This window comes from Nerophis lumbriciformis, linkage group LG15 (genome assembly GCF_033978685.3).
Source record: "Nerophis lumbriciformis linkage group LG15, RoL_Nlum_v2.1, whole genome shotgun sequence".
In the NCBI taxonomy this organism is placed as follows: domain Eukaryota; kingdom Metazoa; phylum Chordata; class Actinopteri; order Syngnathiformes; family Syngnathidae; genus Nerophis; species Nerophis lumbriciformis.
In genome coordinates this window covers 17310606-17333062 of record NC_084562.2, presented here as the reverse complement: position 1 = coordinate 17333062, position 22457 = coordinate 17310606, and the positions used below count along the sequence as shown (strand labels likewise).

At 34.7% G+C, this 22457-nt stretch overlaps 1 protein-coding gene across 1 annotated transcript; it reads right to left on the bottom strand.

Annotated features, from left to right (window-relative positions):
- Positions 1-6890: 6890 nt before the first annotated feature.
- Positions 6891-22210, bottom strand: csrp3 (cysteine and glycine-rich protein 3 (cardiac LIM protein)). The gene is made up of 6 exons (XM_061975358.2): positions 22106-22210; positions 18765-18876; positions 13043-13214; positions 11065-11194; positions 7098-7191; positions 6891-7022 (listed from the first exon to the last, which is right to left on the bottom strand). Exons 2-6 carry the CDS (start codon positions 18874-18876, stop codon positions 6958-6960), a joined length of 573 nt encoding a protein of 190 aa, XP_061831342.1. The 5' UTR covers positions 22106-22210; the 3' UTR covers positions 6891-6957.
- Positions 22211-22457: the final 247 nt, after the last annotated feature.

Sequence of the window (22457 nt, the reverse complement as noted above, 5' to 3'; positions counted from 1 at the left end):
GTAACAACACACAACAACAGCAGTCACATTTTTGTCTACCGTAAAGCAGTTCGTCTGCCGTAAACAGCAATGTTGTGACACTCTTAAACAGGACAATACTGCCATCTAGTGCATTTGATGAAAGCACTTTTGTGCGTGCCACACAGCAATGCATCATCAGAGAGGATGTTCAGCATGGTTAGAAAAATAGTGACAGAGAATAGAACAAGGATGGACAATTCAACCCTACTGAGTAGATGAGTGTTATGTGTGTGTATATGTGTAAATAAATGAACACTGAAATTCAAGTATTTATTTTATATATATATATATATATATATATATATATATAATAAAATAAATATATATTTATAGCTAGAATTCACAGAAAGTCAAGTATTTCTTTTATATATATATATATATATATATATATATATATATATATAATAAAATAAATATATATTTATAGCTAGAATTCACAGAAAGTCAAGTATTTCTTATATATATATATATATATATATATATATATATATATATAAAATACTTGACTTAGTATTTCGTCAAGTATTTCTTATATATATATATATATATATATATATATATATATATATATATATATATATATATATATATATATATATATATATATATATAATAAAATAAATATATATTTATAGCTAGAAGTCACTGAAAGTCAAGTATTTCTTATATATATATATATATGTATGTATATGTATGTATAAAATACTTGACTTAGTATTTCGTCAAGTATTTCTTATATATATATATATATATATATATATATATATATTTATATATATAATAATAACAATAATAAAATAAATATATATTTATAGCTAGAAGTCACTGAAAGTCAAGTATTTTTTATATGTATATATATGTATATATATATATATATATATATATATATATATATATATATATATATACTAAGTCAAGTATTTCATATATATATATATATATATATGAAATACTTGACTTACTTGATATATATATATATATATATGAAATACTTGACTTGGTGAATTCTAGCTGTAAATATACTCCTCCACTCTTAACCACGCCCCCCGCCCCCACCTCCCGAAATCGGAGGTCTCAAGGTTGGCAAGTATGCAACATGGCAACTCTTTCTTGTTACTTTTCACCGTTTTGCTCTTTAATTCCACTTTTTAGTGTATTTTTTTTCAACAGTATTTTTAGAACGTTTAAAAAAAAATTAGCTGCAAATGGCCCCGGGGACGCACTTTGGACCCATGGTGTCGTGTGTATCCCCCCCTTCCCTTGGTAAGCTTTAACGGCCTCATCCCATGTTCATCTGCAAGATAATCCCGCACTGTTTTACTGTCCCTTTGTCTCCTCAGCCGGGGTGATGGCAAGCATGCCGACATGTGGAAACGTCTCTGAGCCACGTTGGAAGCATTAGGCTCCATACATGAGATCTCTCTCTTACATCATCCAATTTAGCAGCTCTGTCAGAGAGAGGAAGCCTAACACATTTGCATAATGCGTCGTCTTCACTATGTTAATCCGCCTCGCACTCGGGACCGTTTTCGACATATCCCGCGTATACGTTGCGCCACGACTGTACGAGATTGCGGAGTCAAATGAGGCCCTCCAAAGCCCTCCACGACCATGCCGCAGGGCATCACGAGAAGGAGCAATAGAAACGCATTACCGCCCAAACCACATGGCTATCCTCCAGTGAGAGGTGTAAGTTACCGGGGAAATGGATGAAGGGGGGGCGATGAGGATGGTCCCCGATGCGGTTACCATTGACACGTGTGATCTCTTTAATTTTCCAGCTGGGTGAAAAATGGAAGAGGACTTGATTAAATTCAGCCTGGGTTGGATCCTGATGCAAGGTGGCACATGGCTGCAGTCTTTGGATGCCTTTCTACTCAGTTTAAATGTGTTTAAAGGCAAAAAACCCAAAACATTCCTTACACTGCAAGTGGGTTAGAGCTCATCAATCATTCAGTGCACTGTCATGCAGGGCCGGAGAGGGAAACATATCGAAAGTACAAGCATTTTTCTTCAACTCCATCACAAACAGTGAGACATCTGGGCGTCCTTCTCGACTCCAACTTTAGTTTTTATACCACATAACAAAATATACACCGTATTTTTCGGACTATAAGGCGCACTTAAAATCATACTTGCCAACCTTGAGACCTCCGATTTCGGGAGGTGGGGGCGTGGGGGGCGTGGTCGGGGGTGGGGCGGGGGGCGTGGTTGGGGGCGTGGTTAAGATATATATATATATAAGAAATACTTGACTTTCAGTGAATTCTAGCTATATATATATATATATTATTACATATATATATATATATATATATATATATATATATATATATATATATATATATATATATATATATATATATATATATATATATATGTATACATATATATATATATATATATATATATATATAAATAAATAAAAGAAATACTTGAATTTCAGTGTTCATTTATTTACACATTTACACACACATCATCAATCAATCAATCAATCAATGTTTATTTATATAGCCCTAAATCACAAGTGTCTCAAAGGGCTGCACAAGCCACAACGACATCCTCGGTATAGCCCACATAAGGGCAAGGAAAAACTCACCCCAGTGGGACGTCGATGTGAATGACTATGAGAAACCTTGGAGAGGACCGCATATGTGGGTAACCCCCCACCCCCTCTAGGGAGACCGAATGCAATGGATGTCGAGTGGGTCTAACATAATATTGTGAGAGTCCAGTCCATAGTGGATCCAGCATAACAGTAAGAGTCCAGTCCACAGTGGGGTCAGCAGGAAACCATCCCGAGCGGAGACGGGTCAGCAGCGCAGAGATGTTCCCAACCGATATACAGGCGAGCGGTCCACCCCGGGTCCCGACCCCGGACAGCCAGCACCCCATCCATGGCCACCGGATCTGTGTGTCTCCCCTTCCACAAGGGATAGGGGGGAGCAGAGGAGAAAAGAAAAGAAACGGCAGATCAACTGGTCTAAAAAAAGGGGGGCTATTCAAAGGCTAGAGTATACAAATGAGTTTTGAGATGGGACTTAAATGTTTCTACTGAGGTAGCATCTCTAACTGTTACCGGGAGGGCATTCCATAGTGCTGGAGCCCGAATAGAAAACGTTCTACAGCCCGCAGACTTTTTTTGGGCTCTGGGAATCACTAATAAGCCGGAGTTGAGCGTTGAATTGTCCATCCTTGTTCTATTCTCTGTCACTATTTCAGAACACACACATTATACAAATATACATTATAAAATCAATAAGAAAACAGGAGCTCTAATTTGGGAGTCTGAATTAGGATCAGAAGTTCCTATATAAACATTGCGCACTCACGTCGCCATTTTGTATTGATTACTGCAGCTGTGCACTGGATTCATTCACAAATACAAACTACAACTCACAAACACTTTAGAGTTAGGCTCCACCATCAGAATGTGTACTTAAACTTATAAAGATCACATGGATTTTATTCAGTGAGTTGATTCACCAAAACTAACCTGTTATACAGGAGGAAAAAGCACACAAGACGTTTCAGTTGTTCACAGACTGGTCGCGCTCATCAGAATGACAAGACACTTCCGGTCTGCAGGTGATAGCATTCAATTGGGAAGAAACGCCCTACTGCCCCCTACTGACCAATGTGAATACTGATAAATGTGTAATGACAGCTCCAAAAACGAATTCAAACCACAAAATAAAATAAATAAATCAACACAAAAATGTGACACATTATGGGTGGGTCACATATGCATGTACAGTAGATGGCATTATTGACTTGTTTAAAAGTGTCACAACATTGCTGTTTACGGCAGACGAACTGCTTTACGGGGGACGGAAACTTGACTGCTGTTGTTGTGTGTTGTCACCATGCTGGGAGGACGTTAATGAAACTGCCTAACAATGAACACACATAAGAAATCAAGAACTCGCCCTCGATCATTAGCTGTTTATATTGTGGGAAAGCGGACGTGAGAACAGGCTGTCAACACGTCACTCAGGTCTGCATGGAGCTGGAGGGGGCGTGGCCTCCAGCTCCGCCTGAATTTCGGGAGATTTTCGGGAGAAAATTTGTCCCGGGAGGTTTTCGGGAGAGGCGCTGAATTTCGGGAGTCTCCCGGAAAATCCGGGAGGGTTGGCAAGTATGCTTAAAATACTTTATTTTAATGTACGGCATAATTCTGGTTGTGCTTATCGACCTCGAAACAGTTTTATTTGGTACTGAGTAACTGCTGGTTAACTTCTGATTTATTTAGTCTCTATTTTTTATTAGTACGTGGGCGTGCGTGTGTGTGTGCGTGTGTGTGTGTGTGTGTGTGCGTGTGTGTGTGCAAACGATGCACCTTTTACAGTCACTTATGACGTCACAACAGGGCTAATGTTAGCATATGCTAGCTAAAACATGAAAAAAAAACCGTCTACAACTCACCAAAAACATGTTTTCTTTAGTTGGAAGTAGAATTCTTGGAGGCTGAAATGTGAACATTTCTACTGACACACACATGATAGTGTAAAATGTTATTTTTCAAAGTTTGTAAATTAACATTGAGGAGTTATGACGTCATGTCACTTTTTACAGTGTGTAGTTTGGGTGCGGTCATGTGACTGCCAGGCTCCATTTGATTGGTGGAATGGAGTCAAAGGTCACTGGTGCTTACAGTCTCTCTAACAAGCCAAATGAATGTTTGCAATCAGTAATTAATAGATGATTAAAAAATATAATGATTATATGAATAAATGTTTATTTTTTTAATTTACAGAAGTATTTTATTCACGACAGAAGATTTAAGTTTGAGTCCGTTATTAAAGTTATTCCATTTGTCGGTATACATGTTTACAAAATATGTAATGGTGTCTGCAGACTGTATATTTAGCATTATTCATGCAGTACACGTGTGTGTAACATTAATAATACAAATGTCAGATATATTCTATATATGTATTTTGTTTGTATGTAGTGAAGGTTCATATGTCTGCTCATAATGCTTTACCTTGATATATTTAAGCTTTTTCTGCCACCTAGCGGACAAGTAGGGTTATTACATGTTCAAGCACATGACTGAATCCGTTTAAGTTTCTTTACTGTTTGGTGCATTTGTTCCATTGTGTAAAGGTCAAGGGGCAATGACCCCTGAAAAAATGAGAAGCTATTAGCCAAAGTGTGGCTCAGGGGACCATTTGTGGTCCTCAGCTAATGTTTTGACGGCTCGGAACATAGTCTAAAAATACTTTTTTTAAAAACTGTAAAAAGTGGAATTAAAAAGCAAACAGGTGAAATGTTACGAGAAAAAGTTACAATAATAATAATAATAATAATAATAATGATTCTAATAACACAAAGTTGCTATGCAGGCTGTTTTTTTTCTTTAAAGGTGTCATTGCTCAAAAATAACAGTTCATAACATTGATTTTGATTTATTATTGACCTATTCAACGGTGTACTTTACTTTACTTTACATCAAAATGACCACTTTGACATATATATATATATATATATATATATATATATATATATATATATATATATATATATATATATATATATATATTTATATAAACGTTAAGTTTTTTTATATTGACATGAGGTCTTTAAACAAACAAACAAAAATCATAAAAAATCATAAACAAAATAATAAAAAGTTATAATCTATGGATCGATATTATGTTAATCTAGAGACTTATTATATATATAAATATATTTATATATATATATATATATATATATATATATATATATATATATATATATATATATATATAAATATAAATATATTTATATATACCGGTATATAAAAATATAAATATATTTATATATATAATAAGTCTCTAGATTAACATAATATCGATATATATATATATATATATATATATATATATATATATATATATATATATATATATATATATATATATATAAATATATTTATATATATATATATATATATATATATATATATATTTATATATATATAAAAATATAAATATATTTATATATATAAAAAGTCTCTAGATTAACATAATATCGATATATATATATATATATATATATATATATATATATATATATATATATACACAGTATATATATATATATATATATATATATATATATATATATATATATGTATATATATATATATATATATATATATATATATATATATATATATACATATATATATATATATATATATATATATATATATATATATATACACATGTGTGTTTGTGTCTATATATTTAAATATATATATATGGATATATCTATATGTATATTTATATGTGTACATATGTATATGTATATATGTGTACATATGTATGTTTATGTATATGCACTATTTTTATGCATTTTAACTGTGTTTTATATATAGAATATTATGTACTTATGAATTATTGAACTATTTAAGGCTCCAAATACTTATATTCCAGTAAAAAAAAAAAATTCAGCGTTGCATATTTTGTATTTTTCCTATTAAAAACAGCATTTTGACAAAAGGGCCATAGAATAAAAAAAATTTAAAAAATTAATATCGACAGACTTGAAGTTGATCTAGAGATTTACAGTATATGTTGAATAATAGTAAATAAAAATAATAAAATATATAACTTATTTAGAATTTTTTTATGACTGAGACCCTTGTTGGCCCCTTGAGAGGAGCCCTTAAGGTTAAAAAAAAAACTATAAATTGTATTGAATCTGAAAATTTAAAATATCCAAACAGCCTCTGCGAGCTTTGATTTTTCAGTGTGCGACCCTCAGTGGAATCATTTTGTACATCCCTGTATTAGACGATGTACTTTATATACCTATAATTCTTTCCTTTTTTTGAAACTATAATATTAATAATATTTTTTTTTAAAACATTCAGCCTCTTTACTTTTGATACAAATGTTGTTTATTCAATGATAAACCAGAGCAACATGGGCGGTGTGACAACGTTCACTCCAACATGGCCGCGTTCCCCAGACCGAACCCTTTCGGCCCAAAGTTTTTGGCGTAGCAGACTGCAGAGACAAATGACATCAATCAACAACGGACTTTTAGAATGAAGCGCGTGCCATAAAAAGGCCGAGTTGTACCTTTGCAGTAGATTTCCCCATCCTTGTCGGTTACTGTGGTCGACTCCAGACTTTTACCACAAAAGGCACAGCGGAAACATGTTTTATGCCAAGGCTGCCAACAGAAACATATACAATCATGTACACTGTAAATAAGTAGAATTTCCTCATATAAATGCTGGGAATTACTGTATTATTGCATTTTGTTCAATAACCTATTGGGTCAATACAAGGCCTCCCTGAACTGTCAACCACAATTATGTCGATTTTACGGTCAAAAACCGGCAAAATAAATAAATTTTACTGTGAAATCTACAGTTTTTTTTACAATGCACATGACTGTAAATAGAAAAACAGTACCACCATTATTTTTACGGTAAAAATCTGGCGGCTGAGCTGCTGGTTTTTCTCGCAATTTTTTTTACAGTCGGTTACTTCAAATTCTACTGTCAAATTCTGGTGACAGAGAAGCCAGTTTTTACCATAAATGTTTTTACAGTGCACTGTGAACATTTTTTGTAGATTTTTCAGTAAAAAACTGGCAGATCCTTTGCCGGAAAAATTACCGTAAAATTGGCAATGGTGTTTACACCAAATTACTGTAAGTTGAAAAACGGTACCACTGTTATCTTGACGTTTAAATTTTGGCGACTGAGCTGCCAGATTTTATTGTAACATTTACGGTTTAGACATAATTATTGTACATGGAAAGACGTTACCACACCGATTTTTACGTTAAAAACTCTGTTGACTGAACTGAATTTTTTATTTTTTTTTCTGACTTCTGTAGATTTCATGGTAAAAAACCTGGCAGAATTGAATAGAATTTTACTTTAAAATTTAAGGTGTTTTTTACCCCCAAATTACTGTAAAATAAAAATTGTCACCATTGTTATTTTTACGGTAGAATTATGGCCAGTTTTTAACTGTAAAACTTATAGTCAGTGTTTTTACAGTGCATTACTGTAAATGGAAAAACTGTCCCACTGTTATTTTTACGTAAAAAATTCTGGCGACTGAGCTACCATTTTTTTTTTTTTTGCGTAAAAACTATGGTCGTCAATTTAACTGTGCAATACTGGAACATTTAATAACGATAGCTCTAGGAATTTTCTGACAACTGTAAATTTCACGGTAAAAAATGACAGAATTCTATGGAATTTTGCCGTAATATTTTCTATTTTTGGGGGGGGGGGGGGTGGTTTACCCCAAATTGCTGTAAATTGAAAATCACTGCCATTGTTATTTTATGGTAAAATTCTGGCAACTGAGACGCCAGTTTTTAACCGTAAAACCGACAATCACTGTTTTTACAGTGCATTACTGTACCGGTAAATGGAAAAACGGTCCCACTGTTATTTTTACGTAAAGCATTCTGGCGACTGAGCTACCAGGTTTGTTTTTTTTAATCGTAAAACCTATGGTTGTCGATATTGTAAAATTGAATAACGATAGCACTGTGATTTTTCTGATGTCTGTAAATTTTACGGTAAAAAAATAAAAGACATAATTTTATGGAATTTTACCAAAAAAATTTAAAAAAAAATTTGCGCTACAAATTACTGTAGAATGAAAATTTTTACAGTAAAAATCTGGCCAGTTTTTAACTGTAAAACCAATGGTCACTGCTTTTACAGTGCATTACTGTAAATGGAAAAACTGTACCACTGTTATTTTTCGTAAACAATTCTGGCGACTGAGCTACCACTTTTTTTATCGTAAAAATTATGGTCGTCAATTTAACTGTGCAATGCTGTAATATTGAATAACGATAGCACTGTGAATTTTCTGACAACCGTAAATTTTATGGTAAAAAATGACAGAATTGTATGGAATTTTACCGTAAAATTTTCTGTGTTTTTTTTTACTCCAAACTGCTGTAAATTGAAAATTCCTGCCATTTTTATTTTTATGGTAAAATTATGGCAACTGAGCTGCCAGTTTTTAACCGTAAAATTGACGGTTACTAATTTTACAGTGCATTACTGTAAAAGGAAATACTATTCCACGGTTATTTTTTCGTAAAAAATTCTGGCGACTGAGCTAACACTTTTTTTTATCATAAAAACTACGGTTGCAATTTAACTGTGCAATACTGGAAAATTGAATAATGGTAGCACTGTGAATTTTCTGACAACTGTAAATTTTACGGTAGAAAACGACAGAATTTTATGGAATTTTACCCAAAAATTATCTGTGTTTGCTGTATTTGAAAATTTGTGCCATTGTTATTTTTACAGTAAAATTCTGGCAACTGAGCTGCCAGTTTTTCACTGTAAAACCGACAGTCACTGTTTTTACAGTGAATTACTGTAAATAGAAATATGGTACCACTATTTCTTTACGTAAAAAAATCTACGATTGAGCTACCAGTTTTGTTTTTTATCGTAAAACCTTTGGTTATCGATTTAACTGTGCAATACTGGAAAATTTAATAAAGGTAGCACTGTGATTTTTCTGACGTCTGTAAATTTTACTGTAAAAAAAAACGACATAATTTTATGGAATTTTACCGTAAAATTTGTGAGTTACTGTAAATTGAAAATTCGGGGCTACCGTTATTTACAAGGTAAAAGCTACGGCCACTGTTTTTACAGTGCATTACTGTTAATAGAAAAACAGTACCACTTTTCTTTTTTTTGTAAAACTGTAAAGACCGAGCTGCCAGTTTCATTGCGTAAAATGTAGTGACTTTTCTTTTTCACAGTGTGACAATCGTTTTTCTTCTTGAAAAATATTGAAAATTTAGGATTAAAAAATATCTTTAATATTGATATAATTTTTTTAAAATGTTTTATTTATTATTTGTGTATTATAATGTTTGATGTATATATTTTTTGAATAAAATAAATATATATAAATGCATGAAACAGCAATGTCACATGTTTCATTCATCACCATAATCTTGCGGCGCAAGTGGAACATTGTTAAAATTAAATTAAATAAATCAGCAAAAAAACAGCAACATTTTGAAAAATAGAGCAAAAAGTCCCACTGTAAAGAGGAAACGCTGAAATGGTAAATATCTAATAATGTCTAAAAGTTTCATTATGCCTTCTTGTTGAACATACTTTTCAATTTATTCTCATCAGACATGATTTAAAACACGTTTTGTTACCTTAAAACATATTAAGCTAAAATATTTCACATATTATTTCAAAATGATGTCTGTTTAGAAGAAACTAAAAAGTAAACACAAAGCTAGGCCATTAAACATTTGTTTATATATATATATATATATATATATATATATATATATATATATATATATATATATATATATATATATATTTCAAACAATTTTATTTTTATTTTTATTATACAAAAACATTTTTGAAATATATATATATATATATATATATATATATATATATATATATATATATATATATATATATGTACATATGTATTTTTTTGAAATATATATATATATATATGTATATATATATATATTTCAAAAATTGTTGTTTTTATTTTTATTACACAAAAAAATTTGAGATATATATATATATATATATATATATATATATATATATATATATATATATATATATATATATATATATATATATATATATCTTTATATATATGTGCATATATATATATATCTTTATATATGTGTATATATATATACATATATACTGTATATATATATATATATATATATATATATACAGTATATATGTATATATAAAGATATATATATATATATATATATATATATATATATATATATATATATATATATGTACATATATATAAAGATATATATATATTTCAAAAAAATGTTTGCACTTTTCAAAATGCCCGAGCACATGATGTGCGTGTGTCTGTGTGTGTGTGTGTGTGAGTGAGTGAATGACGGGAAGAAAAGCCTAGGAAGAAGTGGTTTGGCGCCATCTGTCGGTTTGCATCTTTCGATCCCTTTTTTCGAAGCCCCGTTCTACAATCTACGGAACTGTTGTTGTAGTTGTGGTGTTGGCCTCACCTTCCCTCCTCCCATCACCTTCTCTGCGGCGTACACCGCTTTGGAGCAGCGAGGGCAGCGGTCGGACCCTCCGTAACTCTGGGAAAACTTATTGGAAGTGGTGTTGGCGGAGGGCGTCCATGGTTTAGACCTGGGTGGGAGTAAGGCGGCACACACACATTTTGGCATAAGAGAGCATTGCACTGTCATTGGCCACTACATTAGGGACACTAGGAGATGTAAATTAAAAAAAAATTAAAGGAACACACTTTTACAGACTGCTACATGAGTGGAAGTGGTAGAGTAGCATACAATTGTACTCAAGTACTTTTGAGTAATATGACAAGTAAAAGTAAAAAGTAGACATCCAAATAATTATAAATAATTACACAAAACCAGTGAAGTTGGCACATTGTGTAATTTGTCAATAAAAACAGAATACAATGATTTGCAAATCCTTTTCAACTTATATTCAATTGAATAGACTGCAAAGACAAGATATTTAAATGATCTAAATGAGAAATGTCATCTTTTTTTGCAAATAATCATTAACTTAGAATTTAATGGCAGCAACACATTGCAAAAAAGTTGGCACGGGGGCATTTTAACCACTGTGTTACATGGCCTTTCCTTTTAACAACACTCAGTAAACGTTTGGGAACTGAGGAGACCAATTTTTGAAGTTTTTCAGGTGGAATTCTTTCCCATTCTTGCTTGATGTACAGCTTAAGTCTCCGTTGTGGTATTTTAGGCTTCATAATGCGCCACACATTTTCAATGGGAGACAGGTCTGGATTACAAGCAGGCCAGTCTAGTACCCGCACTCTTTTACTATGAAGCCACGCTGTTGTAACTCGTGGCTTGGCATTATCTTGCAGGGGCGTCCATGATAACGTTGCTTGGATGGCAACATATGTTGTTCCAAAACCTGTATGTACCTTTCAGCATCAATGGCGCCTTCACAGATGTGTAAGTTACCCATGCCTTGGGCACTAATACACCCCCATACCATCACAGATGCTGGCTTTTCAACATTGCGCCTATAACAGTCCGGATGGTTCTTTTCCTCTTTGGTCCGGAGGACACAACGTCCACAGTTTCCAAAATCAATTAGAAATATGGACTCGTTAGACCGCAGAACACTTTTCCACTTTGTATCAGTTCATCTTAGATGAGCTCGGGCCCTGCGAAGCCGGTGGCGTTTCTGGGTGTTGTTGATAAATGGCTTTCGCTTTGCATAGTAGAGTTTTAACTTGTAGCGACAAACTGTAGTTACTGACAGTGGTTTTCTGAAGTGTTCCTGAGTGGTGATATCCTTTACACACTGATGTCGGTTTTTGATGCAGTACCGCCTGAGGGATCGAAGGTCCGTATTATCATCGCTTACGTGTAGTGATTTCACCAGATTCTCTGAACCTTTTGATGATATTACGGACCGTAGATGGGGGAATCCCTGAATTCCTTGCAATAGCTGGTTGAGAAATGTTGTTCTTAAACTGTTTGACAATTTGCTCACGCATTTGTTGACAAAGTGCTGACCCTCGCCCCATCCTTGTTTGTGAATGACTGAGCATTTCATGGAAGCTGCTTCTATACCCAATCATGGCACCCACCTGTTCCCAATTAGCCTGTTCACCTGTGGGATGTTCCAAATAAGTGTTTGATGAGCATTCCTCAACTTTCTCAGTCTTTTTTGCCACTTGTGCCAGCTGTTTTTAAACATGTTGCAGGCATCAAATTCCAAATGAGCTAATATTTGCAAAAAAATAATTAAGTTTTCCAGTTCGAACATTAAATATCTTGTCTTTGCAGTCTATTCAATAGAATATAAGTTGAAAAGGATTTGCAAATCATTATATTCTGTTTTTATTTACCGTTTACACAACGTGCCAACTTCACTGGTTTTGGGTTTTGTAAATACCAGAGTAAAAGTATTTTTTTCACAAAATAAGCGTAACAAGTATGTTGCATTGGTACAATTTCCACGTTGCCAACGTACCCATCAGACGGCGCGTTTTTGAGCGGCCCGACGGGATCGGAGCTCAGGGCTCCGGCTCCTTGTCCGTACCCGTAACCTTTTGGCCCGTACTTCTTGCCGTAGCACGACTTGCAGTAAATCTCCGACTCATGCGCCCCGACCGTGGTGCTGTCCAATGCCTTCCTGCAGCTCACTGGACAGAGGACATGGGGGGGGGGGGAGCGTTACGGAAGAAAAGCTCCGACTCGCAACATTATTTAGCGTTCTTATTTGCACTGCAAAAACTGAAATCTAAGTAAGATGAAATATCTCAAATAAGGGTGATATTTGCTTATTTTCTGTCTGATAAGATCATTCTTCTCACGAAGCAGATTTTATGTTAGAGTGTTTTACTTGTTTTAAGGGTTTTGGTCCTAAATGATCTCAGCAGGGGCGTCACTAGCTTTTAAGGACAGGGGGGGCTTTGCCCCCAGGAGATGCACAGGATGCGAGCGAATGTTACGCACGAGCACAAAACTTCACAAACGGCTAACAAAGACTTAGAAATTATTCATTGTTATTATTTTTTATTTTTTTAAATGCACGGGACGAAATGAAATGCTCCCCGGACGATGGCTTTTAACCATATATTTTCTTTTTCTTTTTATGTATATTCATTTTACATTTTATATTAAATGTCTTGGTTTTTCCTCCCTCTGAAAATCCTATTAAATGTTTAACAGGCCATCCTATAATAATAAAACAGCTATTAATGTAACAATACAATAAAACAAATATATGTAATGATGTTTTTTTCATTATTTTAACAATAGGCTAATGTATATTACTTTATATAGATTCTACAAGAAACACAAAACTTAAAAAATAAATGATTTACAATTGCACACACAAGGTTTTGTGCAGCTTCACTCATTGTAAAGGAAGATAATGTGCTTCGTACACCTGCAGGACCGCAAGCAAGGTCGCAGAGAAAATGCGGGCTGGAATTTGAGTGATGTGAGCATTTTCTATATGAACAAGTGGAATGGATTGGATACCGACGCACTAAAGGGGCTCTCTACCTTACGCTACGAAGTGAGGGGAAACTGAGTGAATAATAACAGGTTATATGATTATTTATTTAAACTCATATTTGGGCCACTTTATAATGAATATGTCGGCATTTAATTGTAAAAAACAAAACAAAAAAACACCAAATTATTTAGGGGGGCTTAAGAATATTTTAGGGGGGCTTGAGCACCCCCTAAAATAGGCCTAACAAAGCCAATGGATCTCAGTAAGATATTACAGTTTGTAGTTGTGATGTTATGACCTATATTGAGTAAAACATGCTTGAAACTAGAATATCAACTGTTGCAAAGCTGTGTCATCAACACTCACAAGTATAAAACTGCTTTTTTAAAGTAATTATTTCTTACTTCAAGCATGAAAAAAAAAATCATGATGCCGAGTGCATATCATTATGTCAAGATAATGGCACTAGCATTTACTTAATTTAAGAATATTTTTCAATATATTGAGCAAAAAGGTCTTTTTTTTCTACCAAGAAAAGTGCACTTGTTATTATTAGTGAGAATGTACTTATTTTAAGGTATTTTTGGGTTCATTGAGATTAGCTAATTTTACTTGTTTTGGAAAGTCTTGACAAGCCAAATTTTCTTGTTTTATTGGCAGATAATTTTGCTTAGTTCAAATAAAATACCCCTCATTTTTGTATTTTTTTTTCTTGTTTTTGAACACTGACTTTTTGCAGTGTGAGAGTTTGACTATGAAACTGTTAGTGTTGTGTGGTTAAATAAAGGCAGCAGCTTGCAGCTTTTATCAGTCAGCAGAGACATTACAAGCAGTCCCATGTGTTGACCTTCTATTTATAGCAAGAGGTGGGAGTGTGAGGTGAAGCTCGGAGAAAAGATGAACACTCAGCAGCTTATCTCAGACGCTCCCACTGGAACAAAGGCGTCACTGCACAGGACTCTGATTGCCAACCGCTTGCCTGCGTGCCACATAATCATATAGGGCAGGGGTCACCAACACGGTGCCCACGGGCACCAGGTCGCCCGTAAGGACCAGATGAGTAGCCCGCTGGCCTGTTCTAAAAATAGCTCAAAAAGCATCACTTACCTGTGAGCTGCCTCTATTTTTTAAATTGTATTTATTTACTGTATTTTTCGGACTATAAGTCGCAGTTATTTTCATAGTTTGGCCGGGCTCCAGTGCGACTTATATATGTTTTTTTCTTTCTTTATTATGCATTTTCGGCAGGTGCGACTTATACTCCGGTGCGACTTATACTCCGAAAAGTACGATACTAGCAAGCTGGTCTCGCTTTGCTCGACATTTTTAATTCTGAGACAAAACTCAAATAGAATTTGAAAATCCAAGAAAATATTTTAAAGACTTGGTCTTCACTTGTTTAAATAAATTCTTTTTTCTTTTTTTTTTTACTTTGCTTCTTATAACTTTCAGAAAGACAATTTTAGAGAAAAAAATACAACCTTAAAAATGATTTTAGGATTTTTAAACACATATACCTTTTCACCTTTTAAATTCCTTCCTCTTCTTTCCTGACAATTTAAATCAATGTTCAAGTAAATTATTTTTTTTTAATGTAAAGAATAATAAATAGATTTTGATTTAATTCTTCATTTTAGCTTCTGTTTTTTCGACGAAGAATATTTGTGAAATATTTCTTCAAACTTATTATGATTAAAATTCAAAAAAATAATTCTGGCAAATATAGACAATCTTATTTCAAAGTCTTTTGAATTTCTTTTAAAATTTTTGTTCTGGCAAATGTAGAAGGAATAATGATTTGTCTTTGTTAGAAATATAGCTTGGTCCAATTTGTTATATATTTTAACAAACTGCAGATTGAATTTTAACCTATTTAAAACATGTCATCAAAATTCTAAAAATGAATCTTAATCAGGAAAAATTACTAATGATGTTCCATAAATTTTTTTTTTTTTTTTTCAAAAAGATTCTATTTGAAAAATGTGCACTTAGAGGAAATATAAAAATAAAGTCTTGCATATTGATATTTATCTGTTTCTATATATATTTATTGTGAAAAATCATAAAGATGATCAGTGTTTCCACTAAGATAAATATCATTAATTATTAATAATAACAGAGTTAAAGGTAAATTGAGCAAATTGGCTATTTCTGGCAATTTATTTAAGTGTGTATCAAACTGGTAGCCCTTCTTATTAATCCGTACCCAAGAAGTAGCTCTTGGTTTCAAAAAGGTTGGTGACCCCTGATATAGGTTAACTCCGCCGGGCGTCCACTATGGTGGACAGCGGCAGCTGCTCTCCAAACATGCATGCATACATCAACAGGCGGACGTTTGCTTACTCTACTCAGTGGCGGTTTTAGATAAATAAGGGGCGCCCCAAAGAAGAGGGGGTAAAAATAGTCATCATTCTTTGTGCTAAACAAAGAATGATATTTGTCAGGATATTTGTTAAAAAGTTAAAATTATTGTCACACACACACTAGGTGTGGTGAATTACCCCTCTGCATTTGACCCATCCCCTTGTTCACCCCCCGGGAGGTGAGGGGAGCAGTGAGCATCAGCAGTGGCCACGCCCGGGAATAATTTTTGGTGATTTAACCCCCCCCAATTCCAACCCTTGATGCTGAGTGCCAAGCAGGGAGGTAACGGGTCCCATTTTTATAGTCTTTGGTAGGGATGTCCGATAATATCGGCCTGCCGATATTATCGGCCGATAAATGCGTTAAAATGTAATATCGGAAATTATCGGTATCGTTTTTTTTATTAACGGTATCAGTATTTTTATATATATTTAAAAAAAAAATTTTTTTTTATTAAATCAACATAAAAAACACAAGATACACTTACAATTAGTGCACCAACCCAAAAAACGTTCCTTCCCCATTTCTGTTATTAATATTCTGGTTCTTACATTATATATCAATATATATCAATACAGTCTGCAAGGGATACAGTCCAGTCCGTAAGCACACATGATTGTGCGTGCTGCTGGTCCACTAATAGTACTAACCTTTAACAGTTCATTTTACTCATTTTCATTAATTACTAGTTTCAATGTAACTGTTTTTATATTGTTTTACTTTCTTTTTTATTCAAGAAAATGTTTTCAATTTATTTATCTTATTTTATTTTATAATTTTTTTTTTAAAGTACCTTATCTTCACCATACCTGGTTGTCCAAATTAGGCATAATAATGTGTTAATTCCACGACTGAATATATCGGTTGATATCGGTATCGGTAATTAAAGAGTTGGACAATATCGGAATATCGAATATCGGCAAAAAGCCATTATCGGACATCCCTTTGGTACACTGCAAAAAGTCAGTGTTCAAAAACAAGGGGGAAAAAATACAAACATTAGGGGTATTTTATTTGAACCAAGCAAAATTATCTGCCAATAGAACAAGAAAATTTGGCTTGTCAAGACTTTCCAAAACAAGTCAAATTAGCTAACCTCAATGAACCCAAAAATACCTTAAAATAAGTATATTCTCACTAATAACACTATATATCACTATAACGTTGATACAGCATGCTTTGTGACAACCTTTATGACTTTAAACATCAGTATAGCTCTTGTCTCAAAGTGGGTGTACTGTCACCACCTGTCACATCACGCCGTGGCTTCTTTTGAGTTTTGTGGTGTTTTCCCGTATACATAGTTTTAGTTCTTGTCTTGCGCTCCTATTTTGGTGGCTTTTCCTGTTTTGTTGGTATTTTCCGGTTGCAGTTTTATGTCTTCCTTTGAGCGCTATTCCCCGCACCTGCTTTGATGTAGCAATCAAGAATATTTAAGTTATCTTTTTTTGTGTGGACATTGTTCATTGTCATGTCATGCACAGATGTAATTCGTGGACGCTGTCTCTGCTCCACACGCTGCAAGTCTTTGCTGTCGTCCAGCATTTTGTTTTTGTTTATTTTGTACTTTACAGCACCGACACTTAACAACGGCACACTATTTGCAGATTATAATTTCTGGTTTGCAAAAAATATTTTTAACCCAAATAGGTGAAACTGCATAATCTCCCACGGCACACTAGTGGTTGAAAAACACTGGTCTAGTATGTTCACTATTTTATTTAATGACAATTTTTTTTCTTTGATTGCAATAAAAAAAACATATGATATGTTTATTGTAGCCTAAAATTTTCTGTTAAAATAAAGCCAAAAAATAAAAATTTTTGTGGTCCCCTTTATTTTGAGACGTATCAAAATACATTTTGGTACCGGTAGTGTCGTGTATATTGAAAGACAAAACTCAAAAGCATAGCGTTATTTCGTGTGATGTTTGTAGTTCGGTGAAAGAGTCCTTCAATGCGCAGCTACATTTCCGTGTTCCTTGGATTCATACACACGTGCAGATGCAGGGGGTGCATGAGGGGAACACGACTTGTCAGGAAGTTGGCGATCCTACTAGGAACTTACTGGCTATTTGGTCAATTCCATCCATCCATCCATTTTCTACCGCTTATTCCCTTTGGGGTCGCGGGGGGCGCTGGAGCCTATCTCAGCTACAATCGGGCGGAAGGCGGGGTACACCCTGGACAAGTCGCCACCTCATCGCAGTATTTGGTCAATTATCAGTCCAAAAATACAACTATAAAGATATACTGCACTGACGCAACACATGATTTCAGTTAGCACGCACCAGGCATGCAAAGTAAGGTTGACATTTGATTTGTTTCACGTCAGGGGAATGAGAGGAAGGAAAAAGTGTTCTTACTGCAGATGAAGCATGTTTTATGGAAGCTCCTGCCATTACATTGGATCTCCTCTGCATGGTAGACGCTCTTGTCACAGGCTGCACACTTTGCACCGCCTCCCCAGTTTGGCATCTGAGACCAGAACACATTCATGATGAAACACGATAAATGTCGTGTGACTGACTGTTTGTTTGGAAGGGATTCTGGTCTAAATATGACTTTGTCTGAACGCGTACGAGGCATGGACAACGGTACTGGGACACTTACGGTCTCCACTTTTAGGATTCCTGTAGGAATCAGAGGTTTAATGTACTTTCAAGCACGTGCAAGGGAGGCACGCGGCCGGGCCAGCCCCGTTACTCTGGTGCCGTGACCCGGATGTTGGTGAGGTTTCGGGGGTGTAACATCGGCTAGCCAGTGCGGCTGTGCCAGCCGAGCTATCAGTTCGGTGCTTAGTGCACTCGATTGTCATTCGGAAATACCTAGGATGGTTACTTCGGTGCCGTGACCCGGATTTGTGCGTCGAGGCACAGCTGCAACAGAAAAAGGCCTTCCCTAAACTGTTCCGCAAAGTCCTACATAACGAATACCCCTGCAGATTTTGGTGAAAAACATTGTTAAGATTCAGACGAGTTCTTGCTCAACACACGGATTAAAAGAATGTTGGTAAAACTGTTTGTTCTTTTCAAGACAGTGTCCATTTTTTCGCAACTGTCTATGATACTGTACTGTGCACTAAGGTTACTGATATCAATGAACTTCCTTCAGTCTTAATAATAAAAAAATGAATCGATGTACTTTTAAAGTCACATCTTTACCGATAATAATATACAACTGTTTCAAAGTATTAAGTATTTAACATAACTGTACTTTGCAGATAGTTAATAACTGCCACTCTTCCATTATCATTTGTTTATGAGCGAGGACGGACTGGAGGTGGAAAATCTACATTTATGACACTAATAAGTAAAAATATGGACACCTGGGAATAGTTTTTGTCTTTGGTACTCACAATACTTAGAACTAGCAGGTATGAATGTATTTTGTGCGTGTTGGTTTCAACTTGGTATCGAAGTATAAATACTTCTTGACAACCTACTGTACTGTAAAAAACACCGAAACTAATCAAGTTCAACAACTTTGTTTACTGTTTTAAGTCTTTTCCATGGCTGCTCGTTCTGGTGTTGGTGGTGTCGATACTGAAATAGTGATACCGCCAATACCAGGTATTTTTGCTCTAGTATTGATTCTCTAATCAAAATATTTATACTTTTGACACCTAAGTCATTTGAGATAATGCATAGCATTACCAAGAACAGAGTGTAAAGTAACTAAATCATTGAGATATTGTCTAAATCTGTGTTTCTTAACCGCTGTTTGGCCGCCAAAAGATATCTGTTTCTCGGCAGTGGTCCGTCTTGGACTCGGCGGTACTCAGTTGAAATACACTTTTCTACCACATGGGGCAGCACCCAGCAGACACAAGATAACTTGTTGAATTAGGTTCTGACGTTGAGCGACTCAAACCCAACGTTGAAACAACATGCTTTTTGATGACGTTTAATCAATGTCGGCTTCTGACGTTGATTTGACCATTGAAATTTGGCCATTTTCCAACCAATATTCTACAACACAAATACAACGTTGAAACAACATGCTTTTTGACGACGTTTAATCAATGTTGGCGTCTGACGATGATTTGACCATTGAAATTTGGCCATTTTCCAACCAATATTTTACAACACAAATACAACGTTGAATCAACATGCTTTTTGACAACGTTTAATCAATGTTGGGTTCTGACGTTGATTTGACCATTGAAATTTGGTCATTTTCCAACACATATACAACGTTGAAACAACATGCTTTGTGACGACGCTTAATCAATGTTTGCTTCTGACGTTGATTTGACCGTTGAAATTTGGTCATTTCCCAACCAATATTTTACAACACAAATACAACGTTGAAACAACGTGCTTTTTGACGACGTTTATTCAATGTCAGGTTCTGACGTTGATTTGACCATTGAAATTTGGTCATTTTCCAACACATATACAACGTTGAAACAACATGCTTTGTGACGACGCTTAATCAATGTTTGCTTCTGACGTTGATTTGACCATTGAAATTTGGTCATTTTCCAACCAATATTTTACAACACAAATACAACGTTGAAACAACATGCTATTTGACGACGTTTATTCAATGTCAGGTTCTGACGTTGATTTGACCATTGAAATTTGGTCATTTCCCAACCAACAACGTGGATCCAACGTTAAGACACCAACGTTGTCTCAATTTACAAACACAAATATTTTGCAACGTTGTTTCAAAGTCAGTTTTTAAAGGACATGTACATATAGTCAACGTTGTATCAATGTCTCGCGCCGAACAGAAGAAGTCTAGATGTAAAGTCATGAAGAAGTTTCCGCAAAAATGATGACTAAAGTGGTGAAGCAGCAGCACTAGAAATACACTACGTTCTAAATTGGACCAGACTCATCAGGTATATTTGGACACAGTATCAGTATCATTATCAATAGGGATGTCCGATAAATGTGTTAAAATGTAATATCGGAAATTATCGGTATCGTTTTTTATTATTATCGGTACCGTTTATTTTGTATTAAATCAACATAAAAAACACAAGATACACATACAATTAGTGCACCAACCCAAAAAAACCTTCCTTCCCCATTTACAGTAATTCACACAAAAGGGTTGTTTCTTTCTGTTATTAATATTCTGGTTCCTACATTATATATCAATATATATCAATACAGTCTGCAAGGGATACAGTCCGTAAGCACACATGATTGTGCGTGCTGCTGGTCCACTAATAGTACTAACCTTTAGCAGTTAATTTGACTCATTTTCATTAATTACTAGTTTCTATGTAACTGTTTTTATATTGTTTTACTCTCTTTTTTATTCAAGAAAATGTTTTTAATTCATTTATCTTATTTTATTATTATAAGTACCTTATCTTCACCATACCTGGTTGTCCAAATTAGGCATCATAATGTGTTAATTCCACGACTGTATATATCGGTTGATATCGGTATCGGTAATTAAAGAGTTGGGCAATATCGGAATATCGGCAAAAAGCCATTATCGGACATCCCTAATCATCAACATTTTACTTGGCATTGGATCGGAAAGAAAATGAGTGGTATCGCACATCACTACTGTTGGTATCATTGCCCACCTCACAGCTCTGGTATGTGAGGTTCTATGAATAGAAACTTTATAAAGACGTTACAATAAGGCCAAGAATACAATAATTCAAGTTGAATCTCAGCATAACACAATACGTGATTGTTTGATGATATGAAATATCTCAGAGTAAATGAACGCTTACCTTGATTCACTCTCCTGATGCTTCTGTCCCACAATGGACACTCCGGGACGGCTTAAATAAGGTCTGTCTCGCCATCATCAGTGACGTCTCAATGAAAGTATCCTCCTAAAATAACCTCTGACGGTTGCCCAGCCCTCTCACCCTTCACCACAGGCCTTGAAACGTCGGTCACAGGGACATTTGTTGTGGGCTTACAGGGGGCCACAGTCACCGCATGCTGGGGGATTAAGTAGGCACAATAAACGGCGGGCACTCCCAGATGGGTACTGACCGGACGCATTGCTCACGTCCCGATATGAGCCGTGCGGATGGCGTTGTGACAACAAACTGCTATTTTTAAAGCAGGAAAACA